The sequence below is a fragment of the Canis aureus genome, chromosome 8 (assembly GCF_053574225.1).
Source record: "Canis aureus isolate CA01 chromosome 8, VMU_Caureus_v.1.0, whole genome shotgun sequence".
Taxonomy (NCBI): domain Eukaryota; kingdom Metazoa; phylum Chordata; class Mammalia; order Carnivora; family Canidae; genus Canis; species Canis aureus.
In genome coordinates, this window is record NC_135618.1 from 37,957,779 (window position 1) to 37,982,859 (window position 25,081).

Sequence of the window (25,081 nt, forward strand, 5' to 3'; positions counted from 1 at the left end):
CCTCTGCAGGAAGGGACCCCCTGAGCCTCCCCGACCTCGGTCCAAGTTTCTGCAGATAATCCTTTCTTCTTTTGGGGGCCAGGAAGGTGGGGAAGAGAAAACGCGGCCATGCAGCCGCGCTTGCTAGCAACAAAGGAGCCCTCTAGGAGCGCTGCCAAAGTAAAGCACAGATAAAAGGATCAGAAAGCCAACATTTTGGAAAACTGATGCTAAGTGGGGCAGCTGGAGCGACACTCTCCCTCGTCTGGGCCAGGCAGCTGCTCGGGCAGCGAGGCTCTGCTCTATGATCACCTGAACCTCCCACGGCCCGGCTCCGGAACTCTGGCGCTCCCTTCCAACGTCGCCACTCCCCAGGGCGCTGAAGCCCCTGAGCAAAGTGCCCGCTGACGTGGTCATGACTGACAGGTGAATGCCCGGAGGCCCGGGTCCCCTACACAAGAGCCCCGCCTGGCACACGGGCTGCGCGTCCTCATGCACGCAGACGGGACAGGGACACTGGAGGGCCTGGCAGCCGGGACCTCAGCTTGGGGGAGCAGCAGCTGCACAGACGCATCACGGCAACGACACGACCCTGACGTGCCGTGACGAGAAGGGCGTGTGACCTCTGTGGCCTTGTCCCCGAACCCACAGCCCAGTCCGGTGGTGAGAAAAGCATGAGCCGAGTCTCAGCAGAGGGACGTCCCGCTGCAGCCCTGCGCAGTCCTCAACGCCAGAGGGTCAGAGACGCTCTCCCCACCCAGAGAGACTGAAGGGGACGTGACGCCCCAATGACCTGTGGCTCCCGGAGGGGATCCTGAGACAGCAGAGGTCAGCACTAGCTCAGCAACTCTGACAAGGAAGAGACTGCCCAGCACAAAGCTGGGTGCGGGCACATGGGAATCCTCTGTACTGTCGCTGCAGTGATTCTGTAAACCTAGAACTATTCCAAAAATGGTGTTTTTGATTTATTTTAATATTTATTTATTTATTTAAAATGGTGTTTTTTAAATTAAAAGGAAAAGGTGAACCAGCTAGGCAGCAGCAAAACCTGTGCCTGTCAGGAGAATGGCCTCCAGCGGCCGGGTCCTCCCCAGCAAGCAGATCTGTGTGGTGCCTGTGCAGGCCGGGCCGCTGCAGGGACTTGCCGGCCTGCACAGCACAGCTTCCTGCCACCGGGTGAAACCTCTGCGGCTCTGGGTGACATTCGAGGCAGACAAAGTCGGGGCACCTGGGGGGCTCAGCGGTCGAGCATCTGCCGTCAGCTCAGAGCATGATCCTCAGGTCCTGGGATTGAGTCCTGCATCGGGATCCCCACAGGGGGCCTGCTTCTCCCTCTGCCCCTCCATGATGCTCAGGCTCACACACTCTCTCTCTCAAATAAACAAAATCTTTAAAAAAAAAAAAAAAAAGGCAGACAAACTCAAGTTCTCACCAGAACTGCAGGAGCAGTATGCACTGAGGACGAGGACACGTCAGCGCGGGAGGGGGGCTGCCGTGCGCCCCGGCCACCCAGCCTGAGGCCCCTTCTTGTCGACCCAGTCGGGCGCCACGTTCTCATCTCCACCCGGCAGATGATGCTGTGCCCCTTCCCACAAGCCTTCCCTTGTTACGGGAGGGGAACCAGCGTGGTCATCTCTCTGCCCCTAACAGCACAGGCTCCTGCCCCAAGCACCAGGAAATGAAAACCTGTTCCAGCCACACTCCATAGCTGTGATGGAAAGGAGGCAACTGCGAAGTGGGGCCCCCGAAGCCACCCAGCACCCCTGCACCTGTGTCCCTAGAGACCCCGAGTCCCTGCCCTAACTGCGGGCTTGCAGTGGGATCCAGGGAGAAGGCCTGCAGGGACCTGGAGCACCTGCTGCTGGGCTTCCTTCGTATTTCCTGTCCACTCACTTTTGTGCGTGAGAAACGCCCTCCTGGCATTGGCCGCATCCTCCGTCTGCTTAGCCAATGCAGAGAAAAGATTGAGCCACAAAGGAAATGACCCTGCCCGCACCTCGCCCTCCTGCCCACCAGCAAAGCCCCCAAGGAAGTCCCAGGGATTCACGCCCCTGCCCCTAGCTACTTCCTAGCACGCGGACCTGCTCTCCTGGGGCGTGGGGTTCCCAGGGCCTAAGAAACCAACACTGTGCCTGCCCTGGTCTTCGACACGAGGTGGTGGGGAGGGCAGCTGGTGCGGTCCATGGAAAAATCACGATTCATTACCTTGCACTTGCCCGACATATGAAAATAGTGTGTCTTAATTGTCCGTAACTGGAACGTTATAGACCTCAAGTGAAGCTGGCACGTGCCCCTGACAAAACACACCGCGTGGGAAGCAGGGCTGAACGCTGTGGTGAACATGGGGCCACACCGGGTGCTGACAGCAAAGGAAGGTTCTGGAAAGACTCTATGGGTAAAATCAGGAGGATGTGGCATCTGATGAAACATGGACAAGTGGGGAGTCGGTCCCAGGTCTCCCCGCTTCTCACCTGATGACTGGGACTCTACATAGGGTGCGGCCAGAGCCACGGGCCCAGGTGTTGGTGGGGCCGAGGGGGTGGCCTCAGAGTGGCTGAGCGTCCAGCCCACGGCCGTCCCACCCCCACCACAGGCCCCAGCGCTCGGGCCTTGCAGCTCTAGGCCAGGACCCGCCGGGGTGCTGCTGATTGGCTAACCCCCAGCCCGCCCCGCCGGGTCCCCAGGCTCCCTCCTGCTGTGCCGCCTGCAGCCACGACAAAGACTCCATGAAATCAGTGCTCCACTGGCCGAATCCGAGGGCACAGGATCACCCTGTGGAGCCCCCGCTGCCTGGAAGGAGGCCACTTTCCCGAGGGTAAGATGGAGTGGATTCGTGAGCCCCCACCTGCCGTGCAGTGTCAGGACCGAGGCAGGACGCCCAGCGCAGGGAAGGGAGAGAGACAGCCACAGCCACCGTGCCCCTGCGGCAAAGTGGCCAGACGCAGGGCCGACACCCAGGGGCCCCAAAGCAGGGCAGCGCTGCCCTCGGAGAAGCGCCCCCTGGCCCCCCACGGGCTTCCTGGCCCTGCCACGGAACAGCAGCTGGGCAACACCTGCCAGATATCCTGTCGACAGTGTCTGTTATCTGAGCATCTCGCCCCAAATAAATATTGTTTTCTCTCAACGTTAAATAAATGGGACATGCAAGGAATAGTCTGTGTCACTGTCATTTTGGGGTGCCAGGAAAAAAACAGTCTACATGAGGGGTCCTCACTTGGTAAGTTTTTCATGTGCCTCTGACCCGAAACTCTCGTCCATCAGGGAAACTGAGTCAAGGACGGGGCTGGAAACACTGTGGAGGCAGAGGGTGCAGGGCCACCTCACCTGGGTGCAGGTGCCCGGGAGCCCCCCACGGCCTCCCATCTGTGCCAAGCAAGCAGTGTGCAGCTCTGGCTCACCAGCATGGCAGAGACCACGGGTCTCCACTGACAGAGCTCTCACCTAAAACATCTCCTGCCGCATCTCTGAGAAGATTTTATTTTATTTTATTTACAGTTTTATTTTATTTTGCTTCAGTGAACTTAAGTTACTTTTGAATCACGTTTTTCTTTTTTACATATCCAAGAAAGGGGAGCAGAGTATCTTTTTCAGGGAAAACAGTATAGGACTATTTTTGGTCACGTGGACCCAAACTGGTTTTCAAAAATTTAAACCTGGGGTTAATCTTTCCCGACCGTACTCTTCACAATACTAGGAAATACTTTTTACGGTAAACTTAAAGTGAGAACGATTTTTCCGGTGCTATGCACAGTAGGCCTGACCCAAGCCTCCCGTCTCTGGAGTCGGTGCGCTCGCTGCTGTGGGCCTGCAACCACTAGGAAGGGAAAAAGGTGCCGAGAACTCTCTCTCCTCCGGCGTAGATTAAAATCACACGTCTCGGGACGCCTGGGTGGCTCAGCAGTTGAGCGTCTGCCTTCAGCCCAGGTGTGATCCTGGGGTCCTAGGATCGAGTCCCACATCAGGCTCCCCACAGGGAGCCTGCTTCTCCCTCTGCCTGCGTCTCTGCCTCTCTCTGTGCGTCTCATGAATAAATAAATACAATTAAAAAATAAAATCACACATCTCAAAAACCGGTAGCTTCTTAAGAGGTCACAGAAAAGCCAGCCAGAGTCCCTGCGTGTGGGTAAACACCAGCTCCTGACCCAGGGAATGGAGGCAGAGAGGACTGCACCTCTGGCGTGAGCTCCGGGAACTCCACAGGGAAGGAACAGGTGGCAGTGAAGGACGCATCACGCTCACCGCTGCTCTGTAGCTGCTTGATGAGCAGGAGGCATGTGGGACAGTCACCCGGACCCCACCCAATGTGCTGTGGCCCCGTACCCACCTCCACGGTCAACAGTAACACCGTGACAGGAGGGCCCGGGAATGGGCGCCGCAGAGGGGTTTTCAGGGCGACCCACATGCCCACCTGTCCTCCCCAGGGCGGCGCTAACTGGCATTTCACACAGCCAGGAAGAGGGCCAGGCAAGGGTCCAGCCCGATTCCTCTCCAAGTGGTGCACGCCTGGTGCAACTGCAGTCGGGGTAGCTGACGCGGCCCGCCGGACAGCCCCCAGCCCACGGCCACACTGAGGGACCATCCCACGTGCCCAGGCGGGGACTGTCTGGGCTGCAGCCCACGCTCTGGGAGGACCACCGAGCCTCTCCACCCTGGGCCTGCGATGGACAGACTGGTGGGACCCCGGACCTACATTTTTCGCCCAGAGGACCGACGGCCGCTTGGTCAGAACACTCCAAGTCACCCCGAAAATGCTTACCCTCCTCCACATCTGCACAGATGCAGACGCACACGTCTACTCCCTATGCATCTGCACAGACACCAACCCCTCCCCAGAGCTTCTCTCAAAACTGTCTTTTCTTCAAAGTCCCCAGTGCTTCCTCTGGTGGGTGATTCTTCTCTCCCTCTGGAGCCCACAATTGGAAAGCAGACAGGCATCCCTGTGACCTGCTCAAACACAGCACAGCATCCCATGGCCACTTGACTTTTCCTGGGCCTCCCAGGACGGTGTGCCGCCCTGCACACCCCTTCTCACTTCCCGCAGGACTTCTCCAGCCTCCACACCAGTGGGGCCTCCACTGCCACCTCCGACTGCTTGGCATGGGAGCTCACTGCCCCCAACCCCAGCAGGGCCAGCCTGGCCTGTGACTCCTGGCATGAGCTGGTACTGGTTCCTCCTGAACAAGGAAGGAGCCACAGGGGGGAGAACAGAAAAAACAAGCCTCCCAAATCAAACCCCCCCTTCCGACCAGAGCCCTCCCAGAAGCCCACGCGCAACCCTGCATCCACCTCAGAGCTTCCCCAGCCCCAGGATGCTGACTACCGGGTCTCTGGGGGTAGTCATGCCATGCCCTACAGAGTCGTGATTATTCTCAATAAAGAAAGTCCCTTGGATTTTGGTCGACTGGCAACCAGCAGACTGTACTACCACCGAGTTAAGATGGCAATACTCTTCTGAACTAATGTAAGAAGAAAGCTTGCTCGTGTCCCCCGCTGCCCTGAGGCTATGGCTTGTTCTGTGGCCTGTGACATGCCCAGGACGCTGAGGTACTGCATGCCTGCTCTACAGGACCCCGGCTCTTCCTACTTACCAGATCTGTCCCACGTTGACCAGGGACATGTAGAGAACCCACAGAGTGGCCATGAGCACCATATTGGCACAGCCGGTGACCAGGACAAAAGATGAGACGCCCAACCCGAGAAGCGCCAGGGCGTCAAGGTTGGAGTCCATGTGTGACCAGTCCAGCAGCCAGAGGACAGTCGGTGCATAGCTCACGGCGTCCCAGCCCACGTGGCCCCGGAAATACTGCTGTACGCTCTTCAGGTACGCTCGGCAGGGCAGCAGGCCCCAGTCTCCAATCAGCTGCTTGTTCTGATGGAAAGCCACCAGGAAGGCCACAACTGGAAGAAAAAGACCAAAGGACCATGAGCAGGAGCCCAGCCATCCGTGGACACTCGCAGGAAGGGGCCTCATTGGGCGAGTAGACAAAGTGGAGTCTGAGCAACGGTTTGGAGTCAAGGCGGGACACAAGAGGTCTAATTCTCAAAATCTTGGCAGAAATACTGGAAGACCCAATCTGGAGAAGCGAGGCTTTATGTGTACATATATACAGACCTACGTGGGTTGTGTCTACCGACACATGTCATGGATGTGCACACCAGATGGACGCTGACGGAACACATGTATCTAGTTACCAGTGAACGGCCAGTTAATGACCCCAGACCACACTTAGCATTTGTCGTCATCACACACGTCTCCACTGCCTGTAGGCCTGGTCAGTGGTGCCCCTTCCAGACGGGCTACAGGGCCCAGAGCTCGTGCCACAGCTCACGGGGAAGTCACGATCACCTGCACTCAGATCACTGGTTTCCTTCAAGTCCCACTCCTACAAGAGTACATTTGCATTCTCTAGACTTGAGTGCACGGATGTGTTTGCAAAGGGATGTGACGGGAGGAGAGAGAGCATAGCATTTCTAGCTGTGAACGTGAAGAGCAGGGAAACTCAACGCCCACCAAGGGGGAAAGAGCCAGGTAACAGGCCGTCTCAGGGCGGTTACACACACACACACACACACACATGGCCAGGTGCTGCTGATGACGCCTGCAGGGTGAGTAAAACCTGCAGGGTGAGTAAAACCGCATCCCGAGGCAGGGATGGGATGGAGGTAGAGAATGGAGCATGGCGGTGGTTGGGTTCCAGTTCCACACACACTGGTTTAGGCTATAGAAATGTGTGCGACCCCTCATCTAAGGCAAAGCCAGCAACAATGAACTAAAGCCTATGAAGGAAAGAAAAAAAAAAAGGAAAAAAATGAATAAAGCCTTTGAAGGAAAGCATACGAGAAAACAGCACAGACGCAGGAGAGAGACACTGGAACACACTCCTAGAAGGACCATGTACCACACAGAACCAGTGTAACTATCACATGGAGGGAGGCTCAGATTAATTTAAAATGTTCAGGAGGGGGCAGCCCTGGTGGCGCAGCGGTTTAACGCCGCCTGCAGCCCAGGGCGTGATCCTGGAGACCCTGGATCGAGTCCCACGTCAGGCTCTCTGCATGGAGCCTGCTTCTCCCTCTGCCTGTGTCTCTGCCTCTCTCTCTCTCTGTGTGTCTCTATGAATAAATAAATAAAATTTTAAATAAATAAATAAAAAATAAATAAATAAAATGTTCAGGAGGATGCCTGGGTGGCTCAGTAGTTTAGCACCTGCCTTCAGCCCAGGGCGTGATCCTGGGGTCCTGGGATCGAGTCCCACGTCGGGCTCCCTGCATGGAGCCTGCTTCTCCCTCTGCCTGTGTCTCTGCCTCTCTGTGTGTGTGTCTCTTGTGAATAAATAAGTAAAATCTTAAAAGAAAAAAAGTAAAATGTTCACTGCAAGTTCTATGGGACAGCAAATAAAAATTTAAGCAATTCTAAATAATAATACAGACACAAAAATGGAATCATATAGAAAATGCTAAACTAACCAAAGAGAAGGCAGGAAAAGAGGGAAAAAAAAAAGAACGGAAGGAACAAATAGAAAACAACTAGCAGTACAGATTTTAAATGTTGCTTTAAATGAGAATTTTTTTTTTTTAAAGCATGGAGCCTGCTTCTCCCTCTGTGTCTCTGCCTCTCTCTCTCTCTCTCTCTGTGCCTCTCATGAATAAATAAATAAAATCTTTAATAAAAAAAAAAGAAAGCTGATGGTTATGTTAATATCAGATAAAAGAAACATAAAAACAAGGAATAATATGAGGGATGAGAAAGGACACTGCACAATTACAGCAAATCAACAAATGGACATAGTAATATTTAATGTGCATGAATCTACCAACAAAACTTACATATATTTAAACCTCACCTAAAATAATAAAAAATAAACCTCACATAATACATATATGTCTGTATCCTATGTATATATTATTGACTCGACCTGACACTTATAGATTGCCATATAGTATGAAAAAGTAAGACATAATAATGTGACATCCTTAGAACACTCTACCCAACAGCAAAATAATATACGATTTTCAACTACATGTGCAATATTCGCCAGGATGCTTCACGCTGTGAGCCATACAGTAAAGATCAACATACAAAAAAGAACTGGAATCTAAATAATGTGTGCCCCAAACCAATCAGCCACAGGATGTTACTGGAAACATACCTAAATCTTTCAAGACTACACCACACACTTCTAAATAAACCATAGATTTATTTTTTATTTTTTTTTATTTTTTAAAAATTTTATTTATTTATTCATAGAGACACACAGAGAGAGAGAGAGAGAGAGAGGCGAGAGAGAGAGGCAGAGACACAGGCAGAGGAAGAAGCAGGCATCATACAGAGAGCCTGACGTGGGTCTTGATCCAGGGTCTCCAGGATCATGCCCTGGGCTGCAGGCAGCGCTAAACCGCTGCGCCACCGGGGCTGCCCTATTTTTTATTTTTTAAAAGATTTTATCACCTATTCATGAAAGACACGGAGAGAGAGAGAGAGAGAGAGAGGCAGAGACACAGGCAGAGGGAGAAGCAGGCTCCATGCACCGGGAGCCCGATGTGGGATTCGATCCCGGGTCTCCAGGATCGCGCCCTGGGCCAAAGGCAGGCGCCAAACCGCTGCGCCACCCAGGGATCCCATAAGCAGAAGCAAAATTATAAGATTTTTTATAACTGGATAAAAATTGAAAACACAACATATCAAAAATTGCAGGACGCTGTTGAAGTGGCACTTAAATGGAAATTTACAGTAAAGTGCTCGTGTTAGAAAAATAGAAAGGACTTAAGTCTAAACTTCTACTTTAAAAAATCAGAAAAAAATAGCAGTGATACACAAAACAAGCAGGAGGAAAGAAACCTTTAAAAACTTAAGAGTAGGGATCCCTGGGTGGCGCAGCGGTTTGGCGCCTGCCTTTGGCCCAGGGCGCGATCCTGGAGACCCGGGATCGAATCCCACATCGGGCTCCCAGTGCATGGAGCCTGCTTCTCCCTCTGCCTGTGTCTCTGCCTCTCTCTCTCTCTCTCTCTGTGACTATCATAAATAAATAAAAATTAAAAAATAAATAAATAAAAAAATAAAAACTTAAGAGTAAATAATAATAATAAAAATAAAAATAAAAAATAAAAACTTAAGAGTAGAGGTCAATGAAATTAAAAAGCAGAAAAATATAGAGAAAATCAAGAAAACCCAAAGTTGGTTCTTAAAAAAGATGAACCTAATTGATAGACCTCTAGCCAGGCTAATCAAGAAAGAGAGAAGCAGTATCAGGAACAGAGAAGGGAACCCTGCTACTGGCTCCAGAGACATTAGAAAGATCATAAAGGAATACCACAAATCTCTCCAAGATCATAAACTCAGCAACTCCGTTGAAACAGACCAATTATTCGAAAGACACAAACTACCCAGACTCTCAAAAGAAGAAATACAGGTAATAAATCACAAATAACTGCATGCCAGAAACACAAGGCTAGTTCGACACTCACAAAGTCATGTGATTCACCGAAATAACAGATGAAGTAAGAGTATCAACGGACACATGAAAACAGTGACAAAATTCAGCAGCCGCTCATAAAAACTTTGAGCACACTGGGAACAGAAGGGAACTGCATCAGCCCACAAGGGCGGCTATGAAAAACCAACAGCCAGCACCAGACTCCAGGCCAGCACCTCAGTCCTTTCCCCTGAGATCTGATCAAAATGAGGACATCGCACCACCCTGCTGAACACTGTATGGGAACTCCCAGCTCATACAGTGAGGTCACCAAAAGAAGTAAAAAGCATATAGACTGGAAAGAAAGCAAAAAAGCTGTCTTCGTTAACAGATGATACAATGCTTTGCGTAGAAAATCTCAGAAAAATACCAAAAAAACCCCTCTTGGACCTAATAAATAAGTTTATCTGGGCAGCCCGGGTGGCTCAGCGGTTTAGCGCCACCTTCAGCCCAGGGTGTGATCCTGGGTTCCCGATATCGAGTTCCACGTCGGGCTCCCCGCATGGAGCCTGCTTCTCCCTCTGCCTGTGTCTCTGCCTCTCTCTCTCTCTGTCTCTCTCTGTATCTCTCATGAATAAGTAAATAAAATCTTAAAAAAAAAAAAAAAGTTTATCAAGGTCACAAAATACGAGAGCAATACATAAAAGTCAATTGTATTCATATATATCAGGAATGAACTGTAATCTGAATTTTTAAATTACAATAAATAGCAATCCCCAAAAAGTACATAGAAAAAACTCTAAGAAAACACAAGCAGAATCTGTATGCGGAAAACACACGGAACATTAACAAAAGGAATAAAAAAAGATTAAATAAAGGGAGAGATGCATCATGTTTATGGACTGATGAGTTTATGGACTGAGAGTCAGCATTACATCTATGCCAATTCTCTCTGATCCGATCTATAGATTCAATGCAATCTTCATCAAAATATCCAGTAAGCTTCTCTGTAGATATTGACAAGCTGATTCTAAAATGGATGTGGAAAAGCAAAGGAACTAAAACGGTCAAAATAATTCTGAGAAAGAACAAAGTTGAAGAACTCATATTACCCAATTTCAAGAGTTACTACAAAGCTACAGCAATCAAGACAGCGTGGTACTGGCAAAGGAGGGTCACGGACGCCAGGGAACAGGACACAGAGCCCAGGGATGGACCCACACCAGTACAGCCAGCTGATCCGTCACGAAGATGCAGACACACCAGCCCAGACACAGATGTCACACCTTCCACAGAAACTTACTCAAAAAGGACTACAGAGCTCAACGCGGAATGTAAAATTAGGGAACTTCTAAAGGAAAATCTATGGCTCGGGTGTGGCAGTGAGTCTTCAGACACAGCACCGGAAGTGTGACCCAAGAAAGAAAAAAACTGATCAACTGTACTTCGTCACATGAGAAACTGCTGTTCTGTGAATGATACTTGTAAGAGAATGAGAAGACAAGCCACAGATGGGGAGAAAACATCTACAAACCACATAAAGGCCCGGACAAAGGACTCGTATCCAGACAATTTAAAGTACCACTAAAACTCAAGAGTAAGGAAACAGACAACCCAATGTTTTGTTTTTTTTTTAATTTTTATTTATTTATGATAGTCACATAGAGAGAGAGAGAGTGGCAGAGACACAGGCAGAGGGAGAAGCAGGCTCCATGCACCGGGAGCCCGACATGGGATTCGATCTCGGGTCTCCAGGATCGCGCCCTGGGCCAAAGGCAGGCGCCAAACTGCTGCGCCACCCAGGGATCCCCAACCCAATGTTTAAACGGGGCAAAATATCTGGATACTGAGTCATCGGTTTCACACAAATAAGATACACAGATGGTAAATACACGCAAGAAAGATGCTATCATTTATTGAGGATACGCCAATTAAAGCCCCAGCGCGAGGGGCCCCTGGGTGGCTCAGCAGTTGAGCACCTGCCTTCAGTCCAGGCATGATCCCAGTTCGGGGATCAAGTCCCACATCAGGCTCCTCGCAGGGAGCCTGCTTCTCCCTCTGCCTGTGTCTCTGCTTCTGTCTCAGTGTATCTCATGAATAAATAAATAAAATCTTAAAAAAAAAAAAGATTTATCATCTATGACCCAGAAACTAGATGCTTAGGGATCTGCCTAAGCGTGAAGTGAACACTTACACGACACGAGGGCCTGCACGCACATGGTTTACTGCTGCTAACACCGGGACAGCAGAGTCCCTCACGTGGGAGCAAACAGAAATACAGGCGGCCAATGCGCACACTGGGATAACCATCAAGACAAAACGCGCAAGCCAGCCGCTGGTTTATGCCGCAGCATGGAGGGTCCTAAATGCCCTTCGCGAACTAACAGAATCCACACTCAAAGGCTCCATACTACAGGATTCCATTTACACTAGAAAAGGCAAAGCCACAGGGGCAGAATGTGGACAACCGCAGGGCGTGCGGTGGGGGGGCAGTAGTTGTGCACAGGAGTGTCGGGGGCACGGAACTATTGGTATGGTTCCAGGGTGACGGGTGAGCATGGGTTTGTCAAAACCCATAGAAGCACATGTCACAAAAAGTGAACCTTAATGTTTACAAACGATGAAAACAAGCCAATCTGGGGGTCAGGGGACACTGGGATGGAATGCAGAGTGTGACAAAGGAATGGAAGGTGATGGCCAATGTCTAACACGACCACACTGAGCTGATGGGGGGAGAGCCGCCCTAAGTAACTTTGGAAAATGCTTGGAGTGAAAACTGTGAGGACAGAGACCAAAGGAATGGTTTATAAACACTGGAGCCTGGCTGGTTTTTCTCACGAGGCAGGCGGACAATTCTGGAACTGCTCTGCAGGTGCAGTGGGTGGAGCAATTAAACCATGGCCGATGGTGGGGCCAGATACTCACCAGGGGCCCAGGAAGTTCCAGACGCTCAAGGAAGGAAGGAGTGCACCTACCCTGGGTGCTGGATTCGGATGGGAGATGCCAGTGTGAACTCAGGGTACCCTCAGCAGACACTGGGGTGGAGATGCAGGGATGCGGATGCGGAGATGTGGAGATGCAGATGACCCCACGCACAACGACTGGCACTCCCGGCACACAGATCTGGGTCTCTAACACCACTCTCCAATCAAAGGAACTACAACTGGAGAAATGGCAAGCCTTAGGGCCGGGAGACATGAGGGGCCCGAGGCATTCGACGGCACTGGCGTGAGGCAGAGCCGAAACAGAAGGAATGGAAGCATGTGGCCGCGGCAGGAGGGGACCAAGCAGAAAGCACCAGTGCTGAGCAGGGCCGGGCAATCTGAAGCCACGGTAAGGAGCCACGTGGGACCGTAACCCAACGCGTAAGGAAAGGTGAGGACCAAGGAAGAAGCGGAGGGAGCGCACAAGCCCTCCCTACAGAGGAATCCCAGATGATGACCCGGGCACACGCTGGGCCCAGTGACCCGACGGGAGGAGACACCTGCAGACGCACCTCACCGGGTGACCCGGGTCGGCATCACCCGTGGAGCCGTGTGGACCCAGGCGCCCAATCTGGTGACCATCTCGTCAGGAGACACACCAGACACGCCCGGGGTGAGGGGCGTCGTACCAAATACGGGACCAGAAATGATCAAACTGTCAGGGTCCTGAGAAGCCAGGGGAGTCCTGCAGACCAGGGGGACGCAGGAGGCGAGGCGGCTGAGGGCAGTGTGGCCCGGGGGCCTGGGACCGGAAAGGGCCCTGGTGGGAATCCCAATGAAGTCCGGAGTTTGCCTAATAGTTGTTTGTTAAGTTTCTTGAAAGCCCACTATATGCAGCTCACAGCAGCGGAGAAAGAAAAGTGAGGCCTGCCCTTCACATGACCACGGGAGGCCAAGGGGCGGGCTCTGGTGGTGGAAGGGCCACCAGGTGGGAGTCACCTGAAGATGAAAGCCCACCACCCAACCACAGAGGGTCAGTGGGAGGGCAGCGGAGCTCACGCTGGCGCTCTTCTCCCTCACCTGCCTCCACCTTGGGCAGAAGTGGACCTCCAGAGGGTGCTCCCCCAGGTGGAGCTCAGCCCGTCTCTTCCCTGACTTAGGTGGCCGCGGTCCATTCCAGAACCCTGGGGCTCTCCCACATAGGGACCTAATTAGCAACGGCTGAACAGAGGCATGTGCTTCCTCCTGCAAACCGCAACTCACACTCCATCGCCATGGAGGGAAAACGCTTGGTCTAAACCAAGCTAAACTAAACTAAATTAACTAAGCCAATTAGTTCTAGGGCTTCTCTCTCTCTCTCTCTCTTTTTTTTTTTTAAAGATTGTATTCATTTATTCATGAGAGACACAGAGACAGAGAGAGGCAGAGACACAGGCAGAGAGAGAAGCAAGCTCCATGCAGGGAGCCTGACCTGGGACTCGATCCCGGGATCCCAGGATCACACCCTGGGCTGCCCAGGGCCTCTCGTTTTTTTAAGTAATGTTTATGCCCAACGTGCGGCTCAAGCTCACAACCCCAAGATCATGAGTCGGACGCACTACCGACTGAGCTATCAGGCCCGCCAGTCTCACCAATTGTTTTTCTCCTGAAGATTTTATTTATTTGAGAGACAGAGTGTGCACCGGGGGGGGCGCACAGTGAGAGGGAGCAGCAGACTCCCCGCTGAGCAGTGCTCTCTATCCCAGGACCCCCTCCTCTCGAGACGGGGGCCCAAGGCACACACTCAACCTACTGAGCACCCAAGCAGCACTCACCAATTAGTTTTAAAAAGCAATTCTAAGGCAAGCATAGGAAACTTCCTACCTTACTTACCAGGAAACAATGAACATTAGCTTGGATTAAAATTTCAGAAAAGAAAGCGTATTTCAACTTCCACTTCTGTTATAGAAACAGCTGAGTAGAAAGAAGTGAAAAAGTCAAAATATCCCAGCATCTCAAAAGCTAGCTAAACCAATCAACTGAACCTACAAAGGCTTAGTCAGCCCCCACCCCCACCTAGGAAGGCAGGAGGCCAGGCAGAGGCCTGGAGGTGCTCAGCCATTCATTGGGGGGGGGGGGGGGGGGGCGGGAGGGGTAACCCAGAGACTCCTCTAGGAGAGGTGACCAATTACCGAAATATGCATTATCAAGGATGTCTGCAAATATTTTCTTTAGAAAACAAATAGGGATGCCTGGGTGGCTGGGTGGTTGAGTGACTGCCTTAGGCTCGGCTCAGGGCGTGACTCCGGGGTCCTGGGATGGAGTCCCACATTGGGCTCCCTACATGGACCCTGCCTCCCTCTCTGTGTCTCTCAAGAATAAATAAAATTAAAAAAAAAAAAAAAGAAAACATACAAACAAATATTTACGTTTCTCTCCCATCCAGATGAATTGCTATAAAATTAAAACCGAATCATCCCCAAACGCCAATGTCTGCGGGCTGCTTCTTAGTGTGGTGAAATTCTGGCCCTTGGCACAGCAGTGTCCAGGGCTTTTCCTTTAGAGGCACGTGCTGTAGAGAGCTCAGAAGTAGGCAGTGTTACTCATTTTTTCAACAACCTGGAAGCGTTTTTCAAAGAACCTTATAAAACCAAGCAGAGCATTTCATTAGAACCCTAGTGGCCTAGAGCACAGAACAAGAACTCATCTCCACGAACTCTCAGAACCAACTATATACAACGAAGCAGGATTTCTTTCAGTTCCATTTTTCCTCAAAATGTCCAAAGAACAGCTAAGAGTTGTGCAAGTACGATGCCCACGGTGTTGCTCCACCCTGCACCGGACGCCGTCTGAGCTGCGAGAGCCTGGGGAGCCGTCACATACCCTGACGGGGAGGGCAACAAGCTGCTGCTTCTGGAAAGTGCAGGGTAGACTCACCTCTAGCGGCTGCTGGTCAGGGGCAAGGAGGCATAAAACTACCACATGTAACAGAAGTAAGGAAAGAAACAGGGCAAGTGCACAAAACCTGCGTGTGAAGCAAAAGCAGGAATCAGAGTTGAACTAGCCTGGAGACCCTTCGCAGGATTTTCTTTCTTTTTTTTTTTTTTAAGATTTTATTTATTTATTGAGAGAGAGAGAGAGAGAGAGAGAGAGGGAGAAGCAGGCTCCCTGCAGGGAGCCTGATGCGGGACTTGAACCTAGGACCCTGGGGTCACGCCCTGAGCCAAAGGCAGACACTTAACCACTGAGCCACCAGGTGCCCAGGAGGAGGATTTTCAAAGAGATGTTATCCCAGGGACTCCGTGGCCAGTGCAGAGCTGAGACAGGCAATCTGTTGAGGTGTCCACATCCCGTGTTCCCACAGTGCTCAGAGCTCCTGGGAGACCCCTCTGTCACCCCTCATGGACACTCAGCTGACCAGGGTGGCCACACTGACAAAGGCCACAGGGCCTAGGAGGGACCCATCTGCTCCAAAAGACCCTTGCTTAGCCTCGTGAAGTGGCTTCTCAGGCAGGCTCCAGCCAAGCTGGGAGGCTTGATGGGGCAGGGGTCCTGAACAGGGCACGTTCGGGGTGTTCAGACACACAGGGCCTCGAGGCAGAAGCTGCCCAGGAGCGCAGGAGTCCTGAGAATGAACGAGCCGACTGAGTCCCTGGGAAAGAATGAGGAAGGGACCCCCACACAGACACATCAGCAAATAGCAAGGATCCAGAATAAGATGAGAAGCATCAGGGGCTCTGAGAGCTTCCAGAGGAAAACTCAGGTCACAGGGCTGCCGCCCCAGGAGGAGAAGTGTTTCTCTGCTCCCCATCCTGCCTCCTGGGAAGTTCCTGAGGGCCAGGGCTGCCAGGGAGCAGAACAAGCCCCTTGCCCCCTTACCTGGGTTCACACCAACCACGTGACTCTCAGAGCTTGTGGGCTGGTGGCCAGGGGACCCGACGTGGGATCAGAAGGCTGCACACCCTGCCCACCACCAGGGGCCTGGTCAACCACGGGGCCTGCTCAGAAGCCCGAGGTGCAGGGGTTCGGGAGCCTCGGGCGGGAACACGTGGAGGTGCCGGGAGGGGCAGGGCCTGGAAGCTCGGCGCCCCTTCCCAACCTCCCCATGGGTGTCTTTCATCTGCTGTTCCCAAGTCGACCCCCTTGATGATGAACCAGAAAACCTAAGTGAGGTGTTCCCCCGAAACCTAAGTGAGCCGTCCCAGCAAATTACGGGTCCAGGAAGGGGTCGTGAGAACCCCGACTTACAGCTGGGGGGCCAGCAGCACAGCTGACAGCCTGGACCTGTGGATGGCATTCTGAGGTGGGGGCGGGCTCGTGGGAGGGCCCTCAGCCCGAGGGCCTGCCCTTGAGCCGGGCACACAGTGTCAGGACTGCTTCTGGCGAAAACCCCGCCACACACGTTTGATGCCAGAGTATACACGGAGACAAACGGATGTGTTCTGTTTAGGCATCTGGGAGCAGCAGGGGTCAGGCTGTGTGACGACTTCTCATCATCAACCCAAAAAGTTCTGAGAAAACCTGCTTTGACTGAGACTAAGACCCAAGCAAATCAGGGCAGCCCGGGTGGCTCAGCGGTTTAGCGCTGCCTTCGGCCCAGGGTGTGACCAGGATCCAGTCCCGCGTCAGGCTCCCTGCATAGAGCCTGCTTCTCCCTCTGCCTGTCTCTGCCTCTCTCTCTCTTTCTTTCTGTGTCTCTTATAAATAAATAAAATCTTAAAAAAAAAAAAAAAAGACTCAAGAAAATCAGTAATTCCCACGGGTGCAAGAGAAACACAGGAAGTTCACCTCCAAATTCTTTCTTGAAAGTTGTTTGGGGATAAATCCCAGCAAAGAGAGAACAAAAGAACACCAGACAGTGACGTGAGACCTGAGGAACTGTGACTACAGCCCGAGAGGATCAGGGTCCTCTTGCGTGGGCCGTCTGTGTCCTGAGAGTCCACACCAAGGGGCTGGGAGTGGGGCACGGGGGATGGAAGGGAGACACAGTGGAAGAGCATCCCATGGGGACAAAGAGCGACAATGAAGACTATCAGCAAGAAGTCCGGGAAGTTTTCTGAAGCAGGAGCTGCCCCTAGGCGGAGGGTAGCAGCACGCACAGAACCCTGAGGCAGCTGCACGCTCACAGGTGTGCCAACAGGTACACGGACAGCAACATCTGTTGTAGGAACTCTCTTAACCATGCAGAGGATGAAGCCCAGGGCAGGGGCTCCCCGTGCAGCCTGTGGTGGGGTCGGGAGTCCGCAAGGACAACTCTAAAATTCATCATCAAGTGACACGTGGGCAGCCCCCGTTGGCATCATGAAAAACCCTGGGACTTCAGAAACTCTGATGTAGCTCCTGTTACCAGAATGATCTGGACTCTCTAGGCAGAGACCACGGCAGGATGTGTGCCCACTTGCCCAGGGCCATCTCGGCCAGAGAACATCCTCCCGGGACGATGGGAAACGAGGCCTTCACACAGCCGAAAACACGGAGTCTACCCCAAACAGAGAGAAGCCAGGGAGAAAACACACGTCTCAAGGCAGGTGGCTCTGCGCTCAGCGCCCTAAGACATGTGCCTGACCCAGCAGCCAGAACCATCCCAACTTGAACAGGGGATCCCCGCTCCCCCAGAGCCTGAGGCTGCTGTTAGCCGTGCTTGCCAGGGAGGCGCCTGGCTGCTGCCCCCTCAACAGTCCACGCAGACCTCCGGGGCAACCCTGTCTCGGCTGCCTTCTGCCAAGTGACAGCTGGCTCAACCACTCAGGACGGCTATTTAAAACTGTGGAGGCTCCTGCCATGCAGCCAGGAACTATTTTTACAGGGACAGAGGGCAGGGAGGTACCAGGAGAGCCCACACAGGTGACCCCAGGGCCCTGGGTCGCCCCCCTGAGGCAGGACACACAAAAGCCAGCTTGGTCCTGGCTCAAGGACACTGCCTCTTCCTCCGGGAGGGGAGAGCTTGAGGCACAGCTGAGATGCCCAGCGCCCAGGCCGTGGAGGCCCACCAGCATGGGTGGGGAAGGCACCTGCCAGCACCCTCGTCCCCCACCCCCGCTGCTCCAGACCTCAGCCCACCCAGCGGGAAGAAGAGAGGGAGACACACTCCACTGGGTATCCTCCTGAAAGGAGGGGGCCCTGCGAGGGGCGAGGGGGGGCAAGCGCAGGGGGGCACCCAGAGCCAGTTGAGGGCAGGAGCATTGGGCAGGGCAAATGTCCCGGAAGAAGGGGTTTCGGGATGAGGGTCCCGGGGAGGGACGATAGGGGGTAGAGTACCAAGGGGGGGGTCTAGGGGGATGCGTCCTCTGAGGCCGGCCATCCCCAGGACAAGGGACTCCTTGGGGGGGCGTCCCAGGAGGGCACAGGGGGTAAGAGTCCCAGAGGGGCAGGGGTGAGCGTCCCAGGGGGGCGAGGTGGGGGGGGGAGAGTCCCAGGGAGGAGCGTGGGGGAGTGTGTGTGTGGGGGGGAGCGTCCCGGGGGAGGGGGAGCGTGGGGGAGAGCGTCTCAGGGAGGAGGGAGTGTGGGGGGGAGGGGGAGCGTGGGGGGAGAGCGTCCCGGGGAAGGGGGGAGCGTCTTCGGGAAGGGGGAGCGTCGGGGGAAGTGTCTGGGGGTAAGAGGAGCGTGGGGGGGAGCATCAGCGTCTCAGGGGGTTGGGGGGAGCGTCTGGAGGAGGGGGGAAGCGTGGAGGGGCAAGCATGGGAGGAGCGTGGGGGGAGGAGCGTCGGGGGGACGGGGGTGTGGAGCGTGGGGGGGGGCGGCATCCCAGGGGACGTGGGGGCGGGGAGCGTCCCGGGGGGAGCGTGGGGGGGGGGTGGTGAGCGTCTCAGGGGGTTGGGGGGAGCGTCTGGAGGAGGGGGGAAGCGTGGAGGGGCAAGCATGGGAGGAGCGTGGGGGGAGGAGCGTCGGGGGGACGGGGGTGTGGAGCGTGGGGGGGGGCGGCATCCCAGGGGACGTGGGGGCGGGGAGCGTCCCGGGGGGAGCGTCGGGGGGGGGGGGGTGAGCGTCTCAGGGGGTTGGGGGGAGCGTCTGGAGGAGGGGGGAAGCGTGGAGGGGCAAGCATGGGAGGAGCGTGGGGGGGAGGAGGAGCGTGGGGGGGAGGGGGAGCGTCGGGGGGACGGGGGTGTGGAGCGTCGGGGGGGGGGGCGGTCGGCATCCCAGGGGACGGGGGGAGCGTCCGGGGGGAGCGTCGGGGGGGGCAGGGTGGAGCGTCCCGGGGGAGGGGGTGAGCGTCTCAGGGGGTTGGGGGTGAGCGTCGGGGGGGAGGGGCGCCCCCATGGGAAGGCGCGTTCCGGGGGGCAGCGTCCCGGCCAGGGGCACGTGGGGCCGCGGGGCGCCGTGGGGCAGGGTGGGTGTGGACCGGAGGCGGGGCGAGGCCAGGAGTCCCGGGGGCGCGTCCCGCGGGGAGACCCGGAGGCGAGGGCAGCAGCGACGGAGCCCCGGGCCCCCGGACTCACAGTAAATGAAAGCGAGGGCCCTCAAGAGCACGATCCTAGTCAGCCAGAAAGTGCCCGCCCGGAGGCCGGCCGAGCAGCCCGTGGGGGGTCGAGCCCCGGCCCCGGCGGAGACCCAGGCCCGCCGCCCGCCTTCCCGGCCTTCCGCTTCCTCAGCGACTCCTCGGGCGCCGCCATTGCGGGGGGCCACCAGTGCGCATGCGCCGGGAGCGCCCCGCGCCCGGACGCCCCGCCCCGAGCGGGAGCCTGGCCACGGCCCCCCGACTGGCCACGCCCCGGGCGGGGAGCGCGCTCTAGTGCGGGCGCGCGGGCGCCCCCCGCAGGCCGCGCGTGGTGCTGCCGCCGGGAGGGCGACGGGAGGTCCTCCCCGGGCTTCCGCTGCACCGCGCGGGCCTCGGCTCTTCCGTCACCGGGGCCGCGTAAGCACCTGGGCGGCTGCCCGCCTGCGCCCTCCCTTGGGTGGGCCGGGACCGCGGTGGGCCCGCTCAGCGTCCGTGTGCGCAGCCGGGAGCCGCGCTCCAGCAGAGGCAGGGCTGGAGCAGAGCCGGCTCACGGCGCGGCCGGGGTCCCCGGGTGTCCCCTTACCACGCCCTCACCTCCTGTCCGGGGAGGGTGTCGGGGTGTCAGCCACACGGCTAGCCAGGGGCCTGAAATCAGCCAGGTCCGTCGGCTTGGGCAGGACTCCCACCCCTCTCCAGACCGCACCTCCAGGCCTGGGGGAGGGTGGTGCATTGAGGGTCCCCAGGAAAGAACTTACCCACCTGTGGCCCCGCTGAACCTGGTGACAACATCAGCAACTCCACCCAGGCACCGCTCAGGACAGGTGGCGCCCAGTGGGTGGGCTCATGGGCACTCCTTAAAGGAAGGCGGTTAGTGGGCAAACTGGTCCTTGGAAGCAAATCACTGAGGTGGGTGTGGGTTTTCTTTTTTATTCTTCACAGCTCTTTACATATTACAGATCCTATTCTTGTGTGCATATTGCAAATGTTTGTCCCGAGTTTTTTGTTTGCTTTTGACATCTTGTGCGGAGTGTTCTGACATCTAAATTATTAATACTTGTGGGTCAAATGATCAGTCTTGTTTAATTATATCTTTACCACCTGCAGCGTGAGCTCTATAAAGGCAGGGACTGGCTCTGGACTTGCCCCCCCCCCCCAATCTAGGCCAGGCCAGCAACTGCTGGAACACTTCTTCAGCCTCCAGCTGTTGGGTGATAGCAAATGTGCATCCTATACTGTGAGTTTTTAAAAAGTGCCCCCTTTTTTTTTCTTGTGAAAACTCTCCTTTCAGAGCCCAGCTGTAAAGTGGGACATGTAAAAGATCGGCAGTGGGGGGGCACAGACATTGCACTCTGGTGAGCCCCCAGCAGGGAAGCCTGTGCCCGAGGCCTCCCCGCCTCGGGGGGGGGGGGGTGTCAGGGGACAGTCCGTCCTGGCCATGCTTCCAGGTCCTTCCAGCAAACCTACATTCTGCACCTCGTCTCCAGGGCCCGGGGGCTGCATTAGGGATGAGCCAGCATGGCTGTCTGGTCCAAGCGGAGGATCCAGTGCCCCTCAGCCCAAGCCCACCCGAGCTTCCATGCGTCCCCTGGATACAGGAGGTGCTCAGGGCACAGCACGGAAGGACAGCTCCGCCATCAGGTGTGACCCAGGGCGCTGCTTTTCAGGTGGGGACGGTCCTGACAAAGAGCCCTTTGTCCTCAGCTTCCCCTGGCCCGGGTTGCATTGTTCTCTCCAGAGGAGGGCACAATGGGGCATTGTGGAGAGCAGAAAGGCGTCCTTGTCCAGCATCCAGCTCGCTGGGCTCCAGTCTCCCTCTCCGGGTTTACCCAGGGTGGGCGAGGCCATCAGAGAGGTCCACTGGGAGCTCGGGTTCTTACACTTCCTCCGGGACCCGCCTTCCTGGGAGTGGACTGCAGAGGTCCGGTGAGTCCGAGGGTCCAGAACCCACCCACGCGGGAGCGGACCTTGCGGAGCGGGGCTTGGGCCGCGGAAAGCCTGGCCGGTGGCTCGGCGCTTGCCTATGTGCACCCAAATTGAACCAGAAGCACACGAGTCTGTAACTCAGCAGTAAGGAGGAGTGAGGTGTTGACACCTGCTACAAGATAGAGGAACCTCACAAACATCATGCAAAGTGGGAGAACCAGGCGCACGGGCTACACGTCGGATTCCATGTACATGACACGTTCCGGATCAGCAAATCCGCGGAGACAGAAAGGAGATGGGTGGTTGTCTAGGGCTGGGGGCGGGGAGTGACGGGAAGATTCCGGAGCCAGGCAGAGGGGACGGCTGCACACCAGCAATGCACTAAATGCTACAGAACTGTACACTTCAAAACGCTTGAATGTTATGCCATGTGAATTCCGTTTCAAAAAAAAAGAAGAAAAATCTTAAAAATACCCTATGTTGTTCCAGAACGTCCTAGAAGGCACTGTTTTTCCCTGTTGGAATAGGTCACGTCATTTACACCAAACCAACCTCTTCATCTAGATGAGGGAGCATCTAAGAGCTTTGACTAATATTTAGATTCGGGGACATCTTATGCTCCAAGAAAGCACTGCACTTAAAAACAAAACCTTTTTTGTAAACCTTGAGGCAACTGCAGGGGTGGAGGCTGGTGCTGGGGAGGCAGCTCGCTGGCTTCCTCACCCCGTGGGCTCAGTGGCTGCAAACCGCAGGTACACAGGGGTCGGGGGGGGGCTTTACCCCCACACACACACTGGGAGCCTGGGTGGGTGGCGGGGCTCCTGAGCCCACATTTTCAAGCCAAACTCTGAGAAAAAGTCAAGCTGGTTACGGAGGGGTTGGTGCCCAGCCCCGGCCTGGATGGAGCCAGGAGGACGAGCCCAGAATTTGACTAGAGAGAGAGAGAGAGAGGCTCCCCCAGAGGACCCGTCAGCTCAAGCCTGGGGCTGGCATCCCACAGACCTGTGGATAAGCCAGAGCCCCAAGCAGGAAGCCCGGCCCGGGGGTCCCATGCACGGCTCCTCCTATACAGCCCGGGCGGAGGCACACACAGGCCCGGGGGCTGGCGGGACTCCCAGCAGCTGCAGGACGGCTTCACGGAGGAATGAGCCCCGTGTCGGCACCTCGTCCAGCTGTCCCCAGGCACCCTGGCTTGGCAGCCCCGCTGCATCAGGGCAAGTGTCCCTGACGGGCATTTGCAGCTGTCTCTGGCACCCACGAGAACCCAGCTTGGGCCCGACCTAATCGCCCACCCTTCATTTACCCCAATTTTTCATGTCTTGATATCTGTTGATGGGAGGGGTGGGGCAGAACCCGCAGGCGCTAACATCTGTCACTTTCTTCTGGGCCGGGGGGGGGGGTGGTCACTTTGGGCTGGTCCCACCGTGACTGTCCAGTGGCCAAGACCCGGGTAGGGCTGGCAGGAGCAGGTGGGGGTGGCCGAGCAGGTGCTGGGCCATTTGCTGGTTTTTGGGAACTGTGACTCACAGACGGCTGTTCTGCTTGGCTCACCCGTCTCCTCTCTTGGCACCCTCGGCTCCGGGCCACGAGCACTTCCACGCCCGCACCCCAGAGGGAGACGCGGCTCTGTGTGGCCCTGCGAGCTGGTGAGCTGCCCTTGCAGGGCAGAGGAAAGCAGACAGTCACGGTGCTGGTACATTCTGTGGCCGTCGGGCCCGATGCAGGGAAACAATGTGCAGGGACTTTGTTTTCTTTTATCTGGGAGTCAGATTCTGTCCTGGAAACTGCCCAGGCCAGAGGCCGCACACAGAGGTCCGCAGGCTGTGTCTACCAGTCACCTCGATGATGCTGTGTAACAAACAGCCTTGAAACCGAAGGTCCGGGTCGGCGCACACTGGCACCCACAGAGCGGGGCTCGGGCGTGCATCTCGGGCCAGCAGAGGTCTGGGGGCAGCAAGACGCTGGCTGGCCGTCGGGACCACGGGGGGGCCTCTGTCCCACCTCCCGCAGGCACCAGCACTCCTTCCAGCCTCGCCCACGGGAGCTTGCACGCTCCCCTCCTGACCAGGCCCCAGAAGGCGCCTGCGTCCAACATCCCCGATTTGACCCAAACTGCTTATCTCACAGGCTGGGGAGCTTGCGGCCAACACCATCCATCACTGTGTCTCACCTTCTTGTGACTCCCGCCCAGTGATTAAAGCAGACAATTCACTTCTGAAAAGAACGGGTGGCACTCGTGTTAGATGACGTCCCTGAGGAGGGAGCTAGGCTCCGGCAGTGGGCAGAGGTGCTTCTGGAAGTTGCTGGCATGGACTGAGGAGGAGCCCAAACAGAGGAACATCAGGGGCTGGCTACCGCACGCCCATCGGCCCCCATGGGCCCCGCGCTGAGCCCACAGCTCAGACACGCACCGCGGACCCCTCCACAACTCACTCGAAGTCAAGGGGCCACAGGGGGCCGTCGGCAACAAGTCCTGTGACCTCGAACACCCTCCCTCCCAGAACTCCGCACCTTCTTGGGGGTCCCTCCAACCCCTTTCCACGCCCTGGGGAAACCAGCCTGAGGCCCCTCTTTTCATGCTTTACTAGAAGGCTCAGCCCCTTGAAGGTGTGCAGCCGGGGGAGCCCCTGACCCCAGCCCGGTTGGGGAGGGGCGAAGCTCCACCACGCCTGCTCCAAGCTGGCCTCACGGACTCCCAGGAACCACCGGCTTCTCTCCACTCAGTACAAGGCTCCCGCCTCAGGGTGTCTTAATTAAACCCTCCTTCACCAAGTTCCGAAAAATAAATACTTGGGAGACAGCGGAAATCTTTTGACAGGGTGTGTTTTAATTTGCCTTTGGCACGGGCACGTCTCTGGAACCTTCCCTGGTGGCAGAGCCAGCCAGGGCCCCTCACTCCGAAAGAGGATTTTTTTTTTTCTGTCTGATATTTTTATTTCAGGCTAGCATTTGCCTTTCTCCGTCATAACTGATGCGGGGCTCCGCTTCCGAGGGGTTCCCACTTGGACATCTTGAACAGGAAGCCTCATTAAATCTGAAAGTTAAGTTTGGAAGGACAAGCACAGCCTACTTGGGCTCGAAGGCTGGTTTTCTGGAGTGACAGTCATCCTCCAGAGTCCTGGCTCCCCTTCTGCACGGGGCCTGTGCACGGGGGGGGGGGGGGGGGGGACCGAGGTGACGGTGAAGGGCAGGGGCCCTGGGGACTGGGGGCCAGGGGGCAGGAGCCCAGAGTGCAGAATGAGGGTGGGGTCTGGGGCCCGGGGACCCAGGGGCCTGGTACCACAGAATGCCCGTCTGCGTGGGCAAGGAATGGAATGTGCTGGAGCTGCTGGGGGCCGGAAGGCTTAGGGGGTGCAAGCGTCCAGAGGAAGGCACGGGCAGATGGCACGTCTCTAACACCTCGGCAGACTCGGTTTCCCCCGTGGATG

General features: G+C 55.7%; 1 protein-coding gene across 1 annotated transcript in view; it reads right to left on the reverse strand.

Annotated features, from left to right (window-relative positions):
- The window catches only part of LMF1 (lipase maturation factor 1), a 79,219-nt gene extending 59,299 nt beyond the window's left edge, over positions 1–19,920 (reverse strand). The window contains 3 exon segments of the mRNA XM_077906025.1: positions 5,568–5,877; positions 19,732–19,822; positions 19,825–19,920. Of these exon segments, the coding sequence (XP_077762151.1) occupies positions 5,568–5,877; positions 19,732–19,822; positions 19,825–19,905 (482 nt within the window). The 5' untranslated portion in view covers positions 19,906–19,920.
- Positions 19,921–25,081: the final 5,161 nt, after the last annotated feature.